Here is an 18,811-nt window from a genome sequence, read left to right on the forward strand (position 1 = left end):
AATCAATTAATCGATTAATTCTTCATCAATATTACCAATCCTACCTGGCATTAAGTGTAATGGTAGTAATCAGCTCTGGGTCGGAGGAATCACTGACGCACACATATTTCTTTCTCTTTCAACGGGCACCTTTCCAAACTTACACATACTAAGTAGGATGTTCCCCACGCAGTATAGCGCAACCTGTCCGTGGTGTGGAGCTAAGCCAACATTATACCACATTACATGGGGAGGGAAGAGAAAAGAAGAAGGCAGGGAGGTTAACCAGAGTAACGTCCGGTTGGCTACCCTACACCGGGGGAATGGGAAAGGGGAAAGCAAAGATCACAGGGAGAGAGAGGAGGGAAGGAAAGAAGGAAATTGTGGCAAGTTCGCTGACGCGTGTGGTTTTACAAAAATTGCCTGAATAGTCACAGGTGGTCGCACAAACCCGTCGTCCTTAAGAAACACAAAAGTGCCTTCACCGCTTTATGGGCCGACGGGCGATGGGGGCGGTGTTCCAGCAGCACCTGCACAGAAAGCGGCCGATTATCCAGTTTTTGGAAAGCTTTGGCAAGTTCTTGTCTCTCTACGGCATATCTTGGACAGTGGCACAGCAGGTGGTCGATGTTTTCTTCGGTGCCACAGACCTCGCATGCTGCACTGTCAGTCACTCCAATTAATGTGGAGTATGCCTTTGTGAAGGCCACTCCTAACCAAAGGCGACAGAGAAGCGTAGCTTCACGTCGAGGAAGTCCGGGTGGAGGTCGGAGCTGCAGGGAGGGGTTTAGTCGATGTAGTCGTGTCAGTCGTAAGTTTTGCGAGTTCCACTCGGTCACTGTGAGGCTACGTGCCAGGTGTCGAAGCTGCCTTGCAGCGTCAGTCCTTGAAAGCGGAATCGGAACGCTGTGCTCTTCCTGATGAGCTGTGCGAGCAGCGTTATCGGCGGAATCATTGCCACTGATTCCACAGTGGCGTGTACAAGAAACCAGGCATTCCACAAACACAAAACACCAAGTGCGGAGCAATGGGAGAGCTGGCTCACCAGCCGCGAGCTAGAGACTCAAAGAGCTCTAATAGCGCACGCGTGCGAGGCGGCCCGGCTCAGTGGAGCCCTGGACAAGGGGCCCATCCATGGCTGAAGAGGACTCAAGCTTCAAGAATGAAGACTTCGGCCTCGACCCGCTAAAACCTTTAAAGAGGCAATAAAGTTTTCCATTCCATTCCATTCTCTTTATGCTTTGGACACTTGCTCAACGCCATGATTTGAGAGCTGCAAGAGGACATCGATTTATACGATGGGGTCCGTAAGTAGCAGACTGAAAATGGCTTTTTTTTTTCTTGTCGTTCGAACGCAACGAACGATAAATGCAGATTGCTAGACATTAACTTACATTTATCTCCGTTTTCGCTCCGTATCGTGATGCACCAACTTTTAGAGCTCATCACTCTTATGATAAGTAACAAAGGGAATAAGCACCTGTCGTTAATCCAGGTGCGTCCTTGGATGAATTCGACAGGACGCGACAAGTCGGTAAGAGTCCACCGCTAAATACGACAGCCGGCGCTCAGAGACTGCAGAGGTTGCTTCAAGTGACCGTGCTCGATTTCTTCGCGTTTCTACTGCCACTTTGTCAAGGTCGATGTCTATAAAGATATGATTGCTTCAAAAGCAGGGTGACGGACGCACCCCGCTTTGCGAAACCACGATGAGGGGAGGGGATCCAATGGATGAATTTCAACAATGGGTCGACCACGTTTTAGCCTGTTCATAGCGTTCCGGCACAGGTTTAAACAAAACAGACAGAGAGAAAAAAGGAATTACATCCTCTTGGGTACACGAAATACCAGGCAAAAAGAGAGAATTATCGATTTTACATTGCTCAATAGCGGCACTTTCTGTTGAAGATGCACTTTGAACATATTAGTTAACACGGGAAGTGAAATAAATACGCTCGCATTTGTGACCCACGTTGCTCCGTCGCTTTGGTACTTCACAATTAACAGAAGTTTATCGATCTTCGAGTGGACCCGAGAATAGACAAACGCACGAGCATTGTGTGTGCATTCCCAATTCCAAAAGTCAAATCAATCTACCTCAATAGCGACCTCGACAACAACACCGCATGCGTCGCATGTCACAAATGCAGGAACAGAAACGCGTGTCCGACCATGAAAGGCGGCGCATGCTCCATCTCCACTGCGAAGACGTGACGTCTCTGTGTAACGTGGACCGACGAGTGCGGAGCCCTGTCGGACTGAGCAGTACGACGGCAACACTTTGACACGCCTGTCGCGTCCCGGTACGTGACCGGCTACGTCAACCGCCGGTCGACGTGCGCATCCCCGACGAGACAGCGGCCCAGGGGGCGGGAGCCGCCGCGCCTCGAGGGCTGTTTCCCCGACGAATGGAGCATGCCTCCGGGCTCATTCAACGCGAAGCTCTTAGTCCCACTCTTCCGTTTTTTTTTCTTGTCTCCTTTATGTTAGCAGCTTGCGGAATCGTTTCCGCTGCTCGGGAGTGCAGGCTGTGAACGCCAGCGCGTGTCGATTTTGATCACAGCGCGGCTCCCACAGTCGCTTAAAGTGCCAGTACGCGTAGCAATAAAGTATATACCAGCCTGTCAAGGCGCCAAGAGACGAACTACGCAGAAGTTTTAGGAACATGACGCGAAATGAGTGGTGTTTTGCCGTAGCAACTGCAATGACGTTGATAGGCACGTGCAGGCCAGGCATGGTAGGACGAACTTGGGCGCGCGTGCATGCGTCTGTGCTTGTGCTGCGTGGTCGTGTGTATGCGTGGCGCGCGCTTGTCTGTACGTTTGTTTGTCTTTTTCGCCTCTTATTATTATTAGGTCTTTCTTCGGGCACATTGTTACAGCTCGCCGTGGTACCTCAGTGGCTATGTCATTACGCTGCATGGCGAGCACGAGGTCGCGGGTTCGATTCCGCAATGTGAAAACGCCCGTGTGTACGGTACTCTAGGTGCAAGTTAAAGAACCCCATGTGGTCGAAATTAATCCAGAGCCCCCTTGTACAGCGTGCCTCATAATCAGATTGTGGCTTTGGCACGCAAAACCCTAAAGTTTAATTGCAATAACCGACTGCTCCAATTTCGGGGCGTTAAGCCCCACAGCTCTAGAGGGCACCTCTTACGGGCCCGTTCCTGCGGCGAGCGTCGGCGTCCTACCTCGTAACCGAGCGAACGAGCACAGCGAAATGTGCAAACGAGGAGCGCAGAGCGGGATGAAAAAAGCGGCGAAAGCGAAGAAGGCGCGGGAAGGAAAGCGGAGAAAGAGGGGTATGGCGAAAGCGTGAGAAGAAAAGCGTAGTGCCTTGCACGAGGGGCTCTACGGCGACGATGGCTACGAGGTGGCGCCAGAGTAGTGCGCGTAGCCTGTATGGAAACAAAGCGCTGCATGAACGGACACATTGTCTGCGGCGGCTGCTGTGAAACGTGCCCACGCGCCACCTTCGCACTTCCTCTCGCGGTCTCCCGATTAGCGAGGCATCGCCCCACACTTCGCTCCGTTTGCAACGTGCCGCACGAGACAGATTGGCAGCGAGAGCCAATACATCGCGACATGAAAACACGCATAGATCTGCGCTCAAATTTTGTTTTAGGGAGCATCGTAATGTTCGGTGGATTATTCAAACCATGTTGAAACATATTTGGAATTCAGTTTCACGACTGCCTATGACGTCAATTTCTTTACATCTGGATTGATATACTAGGTATACCTGACGCGATAATAGTTTAGCACGCGTTCGGGCACCCATTGTTATGCCTGTATTTAAGAAACGCGTACGTATTTTCTTATGCACTGTGCTCTTTGACGAAGGTTGAACCCCGCTCATAATGGTCGGAAGAAAGATTTTCGTTTGTTCCTTCGTTCCTTTTGTATGCATATACGGTATGTTTCACGTAACTAGAATGCAACTTTAAAAGTAGAGTGACACACATTAGATGAATGGGACCAATAGTGTGTTGTTAGTAGTCCTCTCGAATTAAGCTACTTTTTGAAGAGCGATTAGTTACCTAAGCAGTCACGTTTAAATATGCAAAAATGTTAACTTTTGTTTTAGTGCACAAGTCGTACTTGAAATATAGTAGTGGGTGGTGAGAAACACTTAATAAATTTGTTTTCATGAGGTTATCGTTTAGATGGTTTTCGGGGCTCTGAAACAAGTCCGCGAAATATTAAAAAAAAGTCGCAGTTTCTCCCGAAAGGCCAAGCATCGATTGCGATAGCAAGTTAGCGGACAGCTAGCTATACTAAGCAAGGATAGTTGTTTTATCGGCCGTATAAACTTGTACACAAAGGCATACTAACTAAATTAGCAAGCATGCTGTCACGTGCACAAGCAAACATGAACACATCTCACTTGATTACCGCGGAAACTCGCTGCAAAACGCTGGAGTGAGGAAGCGCGGCAGCGGCAGCGAGCGAGTTGACCTTCGTGCTACGTCTCGCATCAACGCGAACTAAGCCGTGATAACACAGCACGCGGCAGGCTGTCCCCGCCACAGATGGCTTTCAAGATACACCGGATCGGGCGGGCGCTGCCGTCCGGGCCGCCCGGAGTCGTCCGCCCGCGGTCGCCGGTTCACGCTCGCACGCTTTCACTCGCACATACAGCACCACGGCGACACCGACAACAGAAATGCGCCTGGAGTGTCCGTGTAATTGCTATCGCAATAAAATTGAAGTCACTGCGGGCTTGCGCGTCTGGAGTGCGGCATTCTCAATCGTGTTTCAAAAGAACGAAGCCTGCATGCATGCCTGTCGAAAACCGGCGAGTGTACTTGAATCCTTGCCAGATTCAGGTGAAGGGGAAGTGAGACCGCCCCCCACATCGCTGCTCTTGTTATCTGCATCACTCAAAACAAATTGGTTTACCGTTGTCACAATGACCCCGGAGCTCTTGGTCTCGACCTGTCACGTACTAATTCGAGAAGCTTTGTCCTTGAGACGCTAAGCTAGAAAAGCAGAAAGAAGACAGGTTAATGTGCGAGACGCGTCTCAGGATGAGAGCACGTGTGAAAGAACGAAAAGAAGAAGCGATGAAGGAAAGAAGCCCGAGACTGCGCTGAAAATAAAGTTTGGTTCAATAGTGCGCCAGTAACAGTATATAAGGGAACGTGACCTGTTATCTCAGTGACTCCATCATTGTGTGTTTGCGTGTTTTCTTCTTTTTTTTTTCGTCTGAAAAGCCGCCCGAGGAGCGAGCTGTTCACCATAGCATACATGTGTTGAGGGTTATGTCTTCTAGGAGTGCCGATCCTGCTGACAGCACATGGTGGGTGAGGCAGGAGAGAGAGGGGGGGGGGGGCAAGTACGTGCGCAAGAGGAACACGGAGCGCCCAAGAATTCCGAGAGAACGCAGTGCAGTGCTGTGAATGCTGCGCTCAATGAGCGTGCCGAAGAACAAACTGCGCCGAGAGTGCCCGGGGAAACGTCAGCCAGAAGTGAATGCGGCGCCGCCGAAGAAAAGGAAGTCATACTCATTCGGGCATCGTCGTCGCCGTCGGAACACAGATAAAAGCAAGAATTTGCGACAGCGTGGGGGAGTCTGCGGCTTTCCTCATGCGGCTTCGCGTAGTGCGGCGTCGGGGTGGCTTGCGGCCCCGCAGCAGCCGACAAGCGTCCGAGGCTAAGAGGCGACGCGGGGAATGCTTTCTTCGGGAAAGCAAGGCGAGAGAAAGGAAGTAGTGGTTTAGGCGCCAGGATAGCGGCGAAGGAAAACAACACACGTCGGACGTTTGCTTCGCCTCCGACACATTAGACGCGTCATAGCGAATGAGAGCACAAGGATGAGAGCATGGGCATGGGTTCGGCAGTGAAGCGAGCAAAGCGCTGTTGCGTTTGCTTGCCCACCGTGACCACGGCCAGGAAAGGCGTGAATCGCTTTTCCGCAGCGCCGTCGCTCTTCGAGTGCGCGCGATTTCTCTCGCCCACTCGCATTGTTTCGGCTAAGGTAGAAAAAAACTTATCCAATGTCAAAGTGGTCGCTTCTTTCATACGTCCCCCTCCCCTTTAGCCTTTATTATTTTAGCCTTGAGGAAGTGAAATGTTCGCGGTCAGCCTTCCTAAGGCATCCCTATCTGCTCGAATTCTTCACAGTGACCGGCTCTCGTAGTATGTGTGCTTATTTTACTAGTTATGGATACGCGGCTCATTCTGCAATGCTCCATATTTCGACAGGACAAACTTTCACAAGACGTGAGCTTGCATTGTGGATCAGATACCAAATACTTTATTTTAAATTACGTATAACATGCAAGGCCACGATTTCAACATGAAAAGAAAGATCCGTGCGCATCATTCACTAAAGTTAAATATCTCTTCACTTTTCAGTATCGTATCACTACGATAAAATAGTATGCGTATGGTGGAATCGGAAAAGGTTTGCTGATAGAAAGTAGAAAGCTACAGAGTATATATATATATATATATATATATATATATATATATATATATATATATATAAGAAAAAAGCAAGTCAACAATGCTGGACAGCGAAAAAAAAGAAAACAAGGTCTTCGGCGCATTAGTGAACCATATGGTTTGTTTCTTAGACTGCACTGCCTTCGGGATCGGGCCACATTTTAAGGCTGCAATATCTCCGGAATCAACCCATATTTTTCGTTGATTAATGCAAGCGTTCCGGTTTCGGTTTAAGGCGCACGCAGTTTGAACGAGCGCATCTGGGTTTTATGTCAGCCTTTCATTTGCGATAATTACGCATTACTACTGTTCCGTACATAGCTCAATGCTAACTATAGGTGCAGTTTTTATGCGAAGCATATTACTAGAGCTCAACCCAGATCCTCAGGCGCGGCGGTGTCGCCTTCAATACCACGTGACACCGTGACGTCACGACAGAGGAGAAACGGGGCTCCAACTCGCGCCGTCGCTCGCGGCGTCGCCTTCAAGGCTGACCACGTGACACCATGACGTCACGACAGAGGAGAAACGGGGCTCCAACTCGCGCCGTCGCTCGCGGCGTCGCGGCGGTATATAAGCAGCTGCGCTTGCCTCTGCTAGTCACTCACGAGGTGAGATGCCTCCTGGAGACAGAGCTGCTCGTTGGAATGAGAAGCGAAGGTTGCGGCGTGCTACAGAGACTGATGAAGAGCGGGAATAACGTCTGGCCAAGCAACGTGCTCAGTATGCGGCTCGGCGACAAGTTACTTACCAAGTTTAGCCACCAATATGCTTCGCATCTGACTAGGCTTAACCAAGCTAAGCCTCAGCCAATTTTTTTTGTTCCAAGCTTCAATTTAACTGCTTTTTTGTTGCTTTATGCATGCTCTAGAAAGCCTTATATCGTCTCATTTGATTATAGATGAAACTGGCCAGATGTACAGATCCCACGAAGCCCAAATCAATCTGAAGTCTTCAAAGAACACTTCGTCTTCAAAAAATAATCGATGCATATCCTTATAGGTTCAGATGCCAATGAGAATTGGTATTTTGCATTGCGCTGCGGTGCCACCACTCATCCATTGGACGCTCACCCATTTAGAAGGTTGGAAGTCTGAGACCTAGTTTGGCATTTTCTGCAGGACGTGACCGTGGGACGAGTGCAGATAAGCACACTCGTCTAAGACGGCTGAGGAATAAGGAAATACGCAGAATTTTTTAATACGGCCAAATTGATGGCGCAATTCACCTGCGTGCGCTTAGGCGGCTCCAATTCCCTCGACTCGAGATTTTTGCTCCGGAGGAACATATATCAATGATAGTCACGGTAAGCAGCAGCCACCCAGCGGTAATGCGAGATTCTGTGTGGGCCAAGACAACAGATTGCGCCCTCATACTTGCGTTCGACTATGCTTCTGGTTTTATTTGAGCCGCCGAACAAGGTTATGCAGTTTGTCAACCCTTTGCCATGCCCGCATTGAATGAATCTCGCACATTTTGGAGTATCACACGCATGTAGTTTTTATAACGTAGCCCCGCGACCTAACGTTGATTGCCTTCAGCTAGAACTCCGAACACAACATGCTTGCACAACTGCAGTATTGAGTATTCGGTTCAGCTCGATGTATACGATTTACGCGAAGCATATTTCATGCCTGTCTATTTTCATGATGTTGCTTGACAATCTCGCAGCACTTCTCGTCGTGATTCACGGACAGCAACGCAACGGAAAGCCAGTACGAGGCGCGCGATTGGTTCCGAAACGTTAGCAAGCGGCACGTTTGTTCTGTTCTGTTCCGTTGAAAGCGGGTCCTGGTGACAGATTTTGGTAGAAAATAGCTCGGCAAGTCCACTTCTTGCCGTTCCATCACCTCTTACGCAATCCGCGATGTTGCCTTAAAGTCGATTCGCAGTGACTTCTCCGGTAGATTACAATATACCAGTCACAAGGGTTTCTACTGATGAATGAAGCAAATTATGTACGGTGTTCCTCAAGGGTCTATATTAGATCCGCCATTCTTTATTATATAAGGTAATGATATTGTGAATATACACCTTGCTCCTGATATCGTTGTGTACGCTGACGATACAGGTGTGTTCTTTTCTGGGTATCAGCTGCGTGAAATAAGAAACAACGGCGAATATTTGCTAAATGAGCTGTTAATTGGCTGTCGCTGAATCATCTTCAATTAAACTTTAGTAAAACTAAATGTGTTTCTTTAAGTCCAAAAATAAACTTGATGACTTTAATATTCAGATTAACTTCAATAGCTCTACGATTGAGCTTACGTCAATTGTTAAGTTCCTTGTTGTCCTTTTCGAAGAAAGCTGGTCACCCCATGTAAGTAAAACTCACTATTCACTATGTAAGTCCATATGTATTCTGTTTAAAATTAGACATTTAGTTCCAACGCAGTTGAAACTTCGCTTGTACATTGCACTAATTAAATCGCATTTACACTATTGTGTGCTAATCTGGGGTACTACAATTAAAGCTAACGTTAACAGAATAATTATTCTTCAAAAAAAGATATATTCGTTGCGTTGAAAACCTAGGCCGCCGTGACCATACAGCTGACCTCTTCTTCAAGCACGGGATATTAAAACTTAATCGACTATTTCATCTAAGGCTGGCTACGTATATACGGGCAGAAATAGTTACAATGAAGTCTAGTTTCTTTGAAACACACATACCTCTTTTGTAACCGTCAATATGGTCCAATACACAACTATTTTATCGCTGCTCGCTGCCGGACAAATAATGATACTAAAAAACTTTAGTATTTAATCCCAAGTTTCTTAAATCAACATTCAAGCACACTTGGTAGTATTAAAACATGCAAATCGCCAATTGATTTCAAAAAGGTAATGAAAATGCATCTTATATCATGTTCAGAATAAGAGTTTGTCGACCTTTGTGAATACTTTATCAAATTTCTTGCACACTAAGTCTCAGTTCCTGTTTTCTTTTTCGTTATCTCAGCGTTTCTTGAGATTGTATAATGTTTTCTTTGTTTGATATAATTGCTTTACTTCGAGCTCACTGTGCGCTTTGTTTACAAAATTGTACCATGTCTCTTTCAGTTTACTTTTTGCTTTGTATAACTCCTTTTATTATGTACTCGCCGTGTGTCGATTACTACGTTACGTTTTCTCTTTCTTTAATGCCGCCTAGCTCTTCAGGAATGTACGGATGACAGGGCCCACGTCAGGCAGATATCTGCCTTTAGCCTTGTCATTCCAAACAAACTTGGTTGGCTCTAAAACAATTTGAAATAAATAAATAAATAAATAAATAAATAAATAAATAAAAGAAAGAAAGAAAGAAAGAAAGAAAGAAAGAAAGAAAGAAAGAAAGAAAGGAATAATTGGCGCATGCAGTGGCAGTAAAATATACTCCAGGTCGAGGACGTTGCCGCCTTCCTGTGCCTCGCGCGTCGTTTGTTCCATGAATCACGGACACCTTACAAAGTGTTTCCAGCGTTCCGCGCACGCAAACTTCGTTCATGCGAACGGCGAATTTTTTTTTTTTGGGCACCATGTAATTATTTTGACATGTACTGACAGCAATTTAGAAAGGATCTATGTTCAAAGAGCTCGAAGGGTTGGTCCAGTAAATCAAACGATAAACATAGTGTCATGGAAGCAGAACAAATACTTACGTTTGCCAAGAAAATACTTGAAGTACCAGCGTGTTTGGTACTCTGGGTTCTCCAGCACAGGGGTGCTCGGTGAGCCGAACAGCTGCAAGGCAGAAAAGAACGTGGCGTCAGGCAGTTAGCGAGAGAAAAGTAAAAGACGGGATAATATTCGGTTGCAGGCGCCTTGCCCCTCCCTCCCCCCCCCCCCGCCCCCATCCTTCCTCCATGACATGGCTGTACATTAATCTGCCGTCTAGCGCTGTGCGCAGTGTGCACTAGTGGCTCGGGAGTACCGCGGGAAAAACTTCTATTTTTTTTCATTCGTTCAAAATAATGAACTACAGCAAACAACTGCAATCCTTACAGAGTTGAACCAGGTGATGCACAAAGGTGCATGCTACTGTCACGCAGCAACTATTGCTACTGCGCTACAACACTACACGCTTCCTTTGGTGATTCGTATAGTCATGTCAGATGGCGATTTCGTGACGGGGCAGATGTGTGGAATCATCACACACACACAAAGAAATAGCGTGTAAAAGGGGACAAGAAATAAGACACGCGCTGTTTTTGACTATTGTCGCTCACCAACTAGCTGACTATTGTATTCTACTTCAGATGTAAGTATGCCGATATAGCCCTATCAATAGGAGGGCCGAGGTAATTGTCTCCTGCCTCTGTGTGTAGCTCTCCGAAAACTTGACGCCACTTAAATTAAAGTGGTACCCTTGAAGGTGGAGAGGCCAGACACTGTCTATATAGCCCACAGCAGTAAGTAACACAGATATGGAAGATATGGACGACCGCAGGCTTTTACGTCCCGCGTATCTATTTGGGGTGGAAAGTCTGTCTGCCTAATAAAGCGAGGTTGTGACGCAAACTACGCGCAGCAGGCAATGGGCGAGGCGTAAACTCATAAGGAATCATGGGACGGGTCGTCTGCTCGGCGCTTCCGGTTCTAGAGATGACGGCTCCTGCGCACTGTTGTGATCGGCCGTTCACGCCGCCACACCCTGCGGTTACGGCTCGCGCGATTATGGGGAACGGGCTGACGGCCTCGTCAAAATGGTTCTCAAAGGATTTTGGAGGGACTGGAAGCGGTGAACTGTGGTACACAAATTTATAAATTATAAAATTATAAAATTATATTAAAAGACGAATTTATAACTACGTGCGCTCGTTCCTCAGTGACCGCACGGCCACAATCGGATTAGGCTCCACGAGGTCCGACACCTTCAACTGTCCCGACAGAGGCATCCCTCAGGAGCTATACTCTCTGCACTGCTATTTAATGTGGGTATGATAAAGCTAGCCCTGGAGCTAGATAATGACCCGGTAAAGACACTGCACAAACGTTTTGGCATGGGACCGGCCCGCATTGCATTACACGGATGCTAGTCGAACCAGCTCAGACACCTTCACCATAGTCTCTACATGTAAGAACAACATAACAACGGCATCCTTCAGAACCACCTCGGCATGCGTGGCAGAGGTTACAGCCATCGCCTTGGCCATTCAGGACGCCGAGCGCCAAACCAATTCGGCTGTCGTATTATCCGACTCACAAGCGACTTGTCGCCTGTTTCTAAATGGAACGGTAGCCCGATCAATACTCAAAATTTTAGGCAATCAACTAGAGGGGCACCGCACTATCATATGGTGTCCGGTACACGAGGGACTGGCAGGAAACGCGAGGGCAGACCGTATCGCTCAAGGATTAAACGTCCGAGCAATAGCATGGCCTAGCGACGACCTTCCACCGAACGCTCGTGACATCCTCCTACAGCAAAGGCAGGAGCGGAGACGTTTTGGACATCCTCACTCCGATTTAGACAGCCAACAGGAGAGGGACAGGCGTCGTATTCAGACGAATACATACCCCAACCTGCACCACCTACACAGAATACACCCCACGAGAGCCGCTCGTGCCAGTGGGGCCCTGGAATAGGGACCCCAACTATCGTGCCTTATTTTCTTTATATTCAATAAAGTTTTTACTCATTCACTCACTCTAAAAACGGATGATTTATGACCAGCGCGGGAGTATCTCGTTCAAGAGAGATTTCAGCAATTGGCATGGATACGGCCATCACTTCTCCGCCGCACAAATTGACATGTCCACGCCGGAGACGCTGTCAGTGCAATGATACGGCCATAAGCTGTCAGCCGCCCAAATTGGCCTGACCATGCCGGGAACGGAGTCAGTGTACGATCGGAGTCAACGTACGCATCCCCTTTCCCTGTTTGTGCCCAGTGATGTGCGTGCGTTTCCGACAAAGCTCCCTTCGGAGGGAAGGGCAACCGAACTCTGGATTAGCGGAACCTGATGTCATCGGCCTCCTGACGCCGGATTGGGGAAGTGACTGAACACTGACCACGTAGGGCATAAAAGGAGCAATGGACGGCGGGAGTCATCGGCTGCTACAACTTCATCATGAAGTTTTTATGTATTACGTTGAATTTTCTTCTAAATATGTAAATATATACGTGTTTGTCAAACGTCCTGAATATCGGACCCAGCCTCACGTTCCCTTACTGCTCCACGAGCGAAGTGAATTCCTCATCTTCGAACCCCCAGTCGCAGCAGCACGATTCTCAGTTTGCGGGGCCGGTCACCCTTGCTCTTCGTCTACCTTCATTACGAGGTATCGCCCACGTTGCTAAATTCTAGAGCCTGTGGTGGTCGCATTGATGACTGATCACGAAGTCTGAGTGTAGGAAGTCATATCAAATATTTTTTTAGCCGATTGATCGAACACGCGAATTAGCTATGCATGCTGTCGCTGTTTCGTGCTTATCTTGAATGACGAGTCGCACTCGCACTTTTACGTCCTTGACCGGTTCGGGTCAAGGACGTCAGTGATTTTGTAACGTTTCAGGCGTGAATATCAGATTTGTGCTAGAGCCCGTCGTATACACGCACGTTTTCACCTGTCGTAGCCAATGATAAAACACGTTGCGCAAGTCCGCACAACTGCTGAGAACCTTGTCTTTCCCAAAGCAAAATACCTTCCACACATTTGGCTTTCCGAAGTTTTATATCACTGCTATAGTAGATGCTTGGGCAAGTTGGTACGACATACTTGGAATTTTATATAATTTTACAGCGAACCTTCATACGTTTTGCGATGTTTGACTACGAATCGTACATGCGTTGGCTTGTAATATGAATTGCTGTTCACTTTACTGATATTTCCCTGAGCACGTGCAATAACAAAACGTTAACCACGCAGTCCGCATGGTTTAACCACGCTTTAACGTAGTATCTCTTTCTCCAACTTCATCAAAACATTTGTTATAAAAGTATCTAAGGCGTTGATAGCTGCAGTATATCCCTTGTGTTTAGGACACTGTGATTTTGTGCGAGATATGGAATGTGAGCCATGCTAGAAGTTTTCGTCGCCTGCAGTTGGCTTTCCCGCACGCTTGAGTCTGTATTAATGTGCTTCCGACTTCTCTTCATAAAGAAAACACTGCAGTTTTATGATCATCAGGCTAGTGTTTCTCGCCTCGTGCTCCTTCGAAATAATATACGAGAAAAACTACGGTCTACGTATTTTCAATCCTCTGAGTGCACATAGCTCACCTTGCATCGAACACCAAATTGGCGTTCTGGTGTTGCAAGACATTCGTGCCAAGGAAAAGCTTCGATTGGAACCACTTGCCCGCCTATAGTTCATCCACTACTAAATCATGCATGTTTGAATCAGCCAAGTGAAACTGAGATGAAGTAAATAAAAAAAGAAAGTTTTATCGTTGGCACGAAAGAATTCACTTCTGAACAAGAAAGTGCGACTCGTCATTCAAGATAAGCACGAAATCGCCAGAGCACGCATAGCTAATTCACGTGTTCGTGCGATTCGGCTAAAACATAATTTTAAATGACTGCTTATGCTCAGATTTCGTGGTCAGTCAACGATGCGACCATCACATGCTTAGAAATTAGCAGCGTGGGCGATACCTTGTGACGAAGGCGCACGGAGAACAAGCGCGACCGGCCCCACGAATGGAGAATCGTGCGCCGGAACCGTCATCCGTTGAACCTGAAGCGCCGAGCAGACGACACGTCCCACGAGCCTTTACGAGTTTACGCCTCGTCTATACAGTCAAGAAAGAGAAGGTAAGCAATAAAAAGAACACTCTCCATGGCGCTGACTCTCCCTAAAACTCCTACGTAACCAAGGGCGGCTACTTCGACGCCATGCATTAAGCTGGATTCGCACGACAGAACGGATCGCCGAGTCGATTCGCAGACGACCGTGACATGGCCAACGCGGCTGAGCTGCAACGAATCGCGCCACTAGCAGCTGGTCTGCTTCGTTATTGTTTGTGCGGCGCGACGCAGCGGCACTGAGCCACGTCATGCTCAAGTGAATCGGTCATACGTCCCGTCGTGTGAATCCCACTTTAGCGTATACAAGCGGTACGTTCCTGCTCACAACGGGGGGGGACGTATGGGCACACGAGGCTTCAAGCACTGTGCAGAACCAACAAAATGAGAGAAGCATCGGGTGGAATAATAATCCTATTTCAGTCTTTTTCCTTGCACGGAGTAAAATGCACGGCGACCGTACATTTTACATATAATTCCCGCAGCAGTTTCTATACTACTAACACACAGCGCACCTCCCGCTTTGCAGCGGAGCTTATACGTAAATTCGGCGCTTCGAGCCGCTCCTCCGAATCAACGGCCGCGACACTCGTGCAGCGGCAGCTGCGCGTGTTGGCGCGGGCCGTGCCCGGGCACCGGCGCTGTGACGAACAGAAAATGCTGCAGCACCGTACACACACCCGCTGATGCATCAATGTGCCTTGTTTATCGCCCATAGACGCAAGAAAAACAGGCAGGAAGAGTCGAAAGAACTGATCGGAATGGCAAGGAACAGCTATGCCATATGATTTACGGATAAGGGGTGTTTTCGCGTAATGCGCAAGTTTTTTTTTTCTTATTTACTGCATTCACTATCTTAAAATGACGTTTTTTTGTTTGTTTTTCCTTGTCAGCAGACAACTCCCGTCAGACCATTTAGCCTTGATACGCGTGCACTAATTTGAACAGGCAGACAATATGAAATCCGAGATAAGCAATAATAATTGTCTAGAAGTTACAGCTGGAATTAGTGGTGATCTAGAATTATTACCGGACGCTATACGAGACAGAGAGAGTGAGAGAGAAATAAACTTTATTTTGAGACCAGGCTTCTTGAGCCCAAAGGTGGGTGGCCTCCTCAGTCCAGGTAGGGCTCGCTGCCGCCGCCCGAGCCCTGTTCACCAACCGCAGCTGGCTGTCAAGGTCTTGCGTCACCAGCAGAGCCTCCCACTGGTCTTTCGATTCTTCCTCCATATCCGCTTCTTCCTGGTTGTTATCGCTTGGTGGCGATGATGACGGTGGTACTTCGCGGTTATTTCTGCACTCCAGCACCATATGGCGCAAGGTGTTGGGCGTGTCCGGCGGGCAGAACTTGCAGTCTCGCCCGTAGATGCCCGGGTACATGGCGTGCAGCAGTGTTCCGTGTGGGTAGGTTCCAGCCTGTAGTCTTCTCCAGGTTACCGCTTGGTCCCTACTCATCGTCTTATGCGCGGGCGGGTAGCGACGCCTCTGCTTCCTGTAGTGCGCCAAGATATCCGAGTACTTCTTGGATATGCGTTCTTCATCCTCTTCACAGTCGTCGGTACGCGTTCTCTGCGCGTCGGAGATGGCTCGGCGTGCATGATCTCGAGCCGCGGCGTGCGCCGCCTGGTTCCCCGTGAGAGACTCGTGCCCCGGTGTCCAGAGGATTTGTGCTGCTTCTATCTTGGTGGTGTTCAAGACCTGAAGCGCTGCCTTTCCAATCCTTCCGTTCATATACCTTCGGCATGCTTCTTGTGAGTCCGTCACCACGGTAACCATGGCCTTCTTGCACGTTGCGATGGCCAGGGCTATGCCCACCTCTTCCGCTGTGCTCGCGTCCTTGGCACGTATAGATGTGGCTGTAAGTTGTTCGCCCTTCTCGTCGACCACGCTGATTGCGAATCGGTCGTTGGTACTGTACGCAGCTGCATCTGTATATCTAACGTTTTCTTCTTTGCTGTTGGTGCGTTCGAGTATGCGCTTGAGCGCCTGTGTTCTCGCCTGTCTCCTTTCCTTGTCGTACTCGGGATGCATGTTTCTGGGAATGGTACTTATGTGTAGCTTGTCTCTGATCTCGTGTGGGATACGCTGAGGTAGGTGCCTTTCATACTCGACTTGGTAGCCCAGATCTTGCAGCAGGGCTCTTCCCGTCCTTGTCAGCTTTAGTCTCTCCAGTTGGTTGACGTTGTGCGCCTCCACGAGCTCTTCCCACGTGTTGTGGACTCCCATTTTGAGTAATTTCGCTGTGGACGTGGAGGGAGACAGACCCAAGGCAATTTTGTATGATTTTCTGATGAGGGCGTTTACTTTGTCTCGTTGACTGTTCTTCATGTCAACGTATGGGGTCCGGTACGTGACGATGCTCGTGAGCAGCGCTTGTATCATTTTCGTGCAGTCTTCTTCCTTTAGTCCGTGGCTTTTGCTCGTCACTCTTTTGATAAGGTGGGTTATTTGTTGCACTGTTCTTTGAATTTTTTCCAACTCTGCTCCCCCGGCCCCGTCCTTTTGAATCAGGAGTCCGAGGATGCGGAGCGTCGTAACCTGCGGAATCATGATGCCTCCCACCTTTACTACCGGGTCTGGTATCTGCTGCGGTTGTCGGCCTCTTGTGCGCTTCCTTAGCACCAAGAGCTCCGATTTTTCAGGTGCGCACGTCAGTCCACATGCTTCCAGGTACTTTTCCGTAGTGTCAAGAAAAGTAATTAAAGAAACGGCTAACGTTGTGGCTCGGGTCTGACGAAGAACGCTTTTCATGCCGAAGGAAAGACGTAGAACAGAAAACGAAAATAAATAGTAAAGCCAAGAGGCCTTGGAAATTATTGGGCACCATAAATGCAACTTGCAATAATTGTTCCCACACGTGACGCCACAGTCAGTTCGTGGCAACACCTTGATGTCTTCCCTAATCGTGCAGGAAGACTGCGGCGCAGAATTACGCTACGTTCCTCGAGCTTCGCACTAGCGATGAAAGAGAGAAAGAAAAACGGCGCGGTATAAGCCAACAACCGCAGTCCAAATTAAGGCCGGCTTGAAGGGCCCACAAGCCGGCTCTAAACCCCACTCATACCTCTAGACGCGCGGCCGCGAAGATTGCAACCGAGGGAAGCAGCGCGTTTCTGGTCGCCGGGAAGCGGCGTAGCGCAGGAAGGCAAACAAGAGGAGGCAAACCAGGCGGCGGCCACGAAAGAGCGTCGTTGCAGGCGCGGCAGGAGGCGGCGAACCTTCGAGGGCTTCGGTTGGCACACGGGCCAGCCGGCTCGCACGAGTAGCAGGTGCCGGGGAGAGAGGTGACCGGGGAGGTAGGGGGGATCATTCGGCGATCGAAAGGGGCCGCAGGGAGGGAAGGGCGGGCAAAGGGGGAACAGACGGAGGGGCCAGTGAGAAACCGATGACGTCACCCGGCAACGGAAAACACAGAGCGTGTATCTTGGAGCGCCACCACACAAGCAAAGGAAACGGACACATTGGGCGGGAAATTTTCTCGTATATGTGCTTCCCGCGAAAGTTTACAGGTATTGCGAAGCACACGGGCATCTGCCACCAACGCCGCGAGATGAAAAGGGCCCAGCAGAGAGCCTGATACGTGGACCGGATATGATACGCTTTTCAAAAGCGCCTTTCCGAATTGCGTTTGGCGCTTTGCCTCTGCAGGCAGAAGAAAAAAGAAGAAACTCCAATAGAGACGCTACTAGAATAACATGCAGCATATTTAATAGATCCATAAATTCATCAGAACGCCAAAGCGAACTCGAGCTGCTCGAGGGAAGCGTCGGCAGAGCGATGATAGAAAAAAGTGAAACTTCAGGCGAGATCGATCACGAAATTACCGACGCTCTTTCTTTTCGTCCGCGCTCTTCGCAGCTCTCCGCGCAGCGCGCGCGCGCGACATTCGTGCGCCTGAAAAGAGCCGTTGGGCGTCATTTTGTTCACGCGGCCTCACCGCGCGCTGCGAATTCGGGCGACCCGGACACGAAGCTCGGGGTAGGGGAAGAGGTGCGCTATAAAAAGCGGAGGTTGGAGAGCCCGCTGAGATTGTCCACTAGCCGGGCTGTCTGCAGCGATGACGCTGCGGCGGAACGAGCTTCGCGCGAAATCAGCAGCAACGGCAGATGAAAAGGACGCGAAATGCCTCCTTCAAGGAGACGCGGCGGCTCGGTTTTCGGTTCTTTTCGTACGTCCGCAGACGCCACCGTGTCAATACGCTCAGAATCGATCAGAGACGCGCCCGTCAGACAAGCAGCGTCCCCCGTCGGCCTCGAGCGTCTCGTGGCTTCGCATGAGGCGCAGCTAGTGCTGCACGACTGCGGTCTGCAATCATAGTCCACTCCTGAGACGCTGCAATACATGGCTCCATACAAATCGAGTGGAATGCGAACAGTGACAGAGGTACTACGAGCGCTGCTCTGCCTGAAGTGCTAGTGTGAGGCGATGATGAGACATATATATAAAGGCAAGGGATGGTGTGTGAGGGCGCATTTATAGGCCGCCAAACCGTCTCAGTGTGTGTGTGTGTGTGTGTGCGTGTGCGTGCGTGTGTGTGTGCGTGTGTGTGTGTGTGTGTGTGCGCGCGTGTGCGTGCGCGTGTGCGTTTGTGCGTGTGCGTTTGTGTGTGTGTGTGTGTGTGTGTGTGTGTGTGTGTGTGTGTGTGTGTG

General features: G+C 49.2%; 1 protein-coding gene across 4 annotated transcripts in view; it reads right to left on the minus strand.

The window, feature by feature from the left end:
• LOC135914200 (GTPase-activating Rap/Ran-GAP domain-like protein 3) overlaps positions 1 to 18,811 on the minus strand; it is a 557,065-nt gene that overhangs the window by 92,775 nt on the left and 445,479 nt on the right. For all 4 annotated transcript variants that reach the window (XM_065446945.1, XM_065446944.1, XM_065446946.2 and 1 more), the window contains one exon: positions 10,070 to 10,151. In XM_065446945.1, coding sequence (XP_065303017.1) covers positions 10,070 to 10,151 — 82 coding nt within the window. The remainder of the gene's footprint in view (positions 1 to 10,069; positions 10,152 to 18,811) is intronic.

This window comes from Dermacentor albipictus, chromosome 1 (assembly GCF_038994185.2).
Source record: "Dermacentor albipictus isolate Rhodes 1998 colony chromosome 1, USDA_Dalb.pri_finalv2, whole genome shotgun sequence".
Lineage (NCBI taxonomy): Eukaryota > Metazoa > Arthropoda > Arachnida > Ixodida > Ixodidae > Dermacentor > Dermacentor albipictus.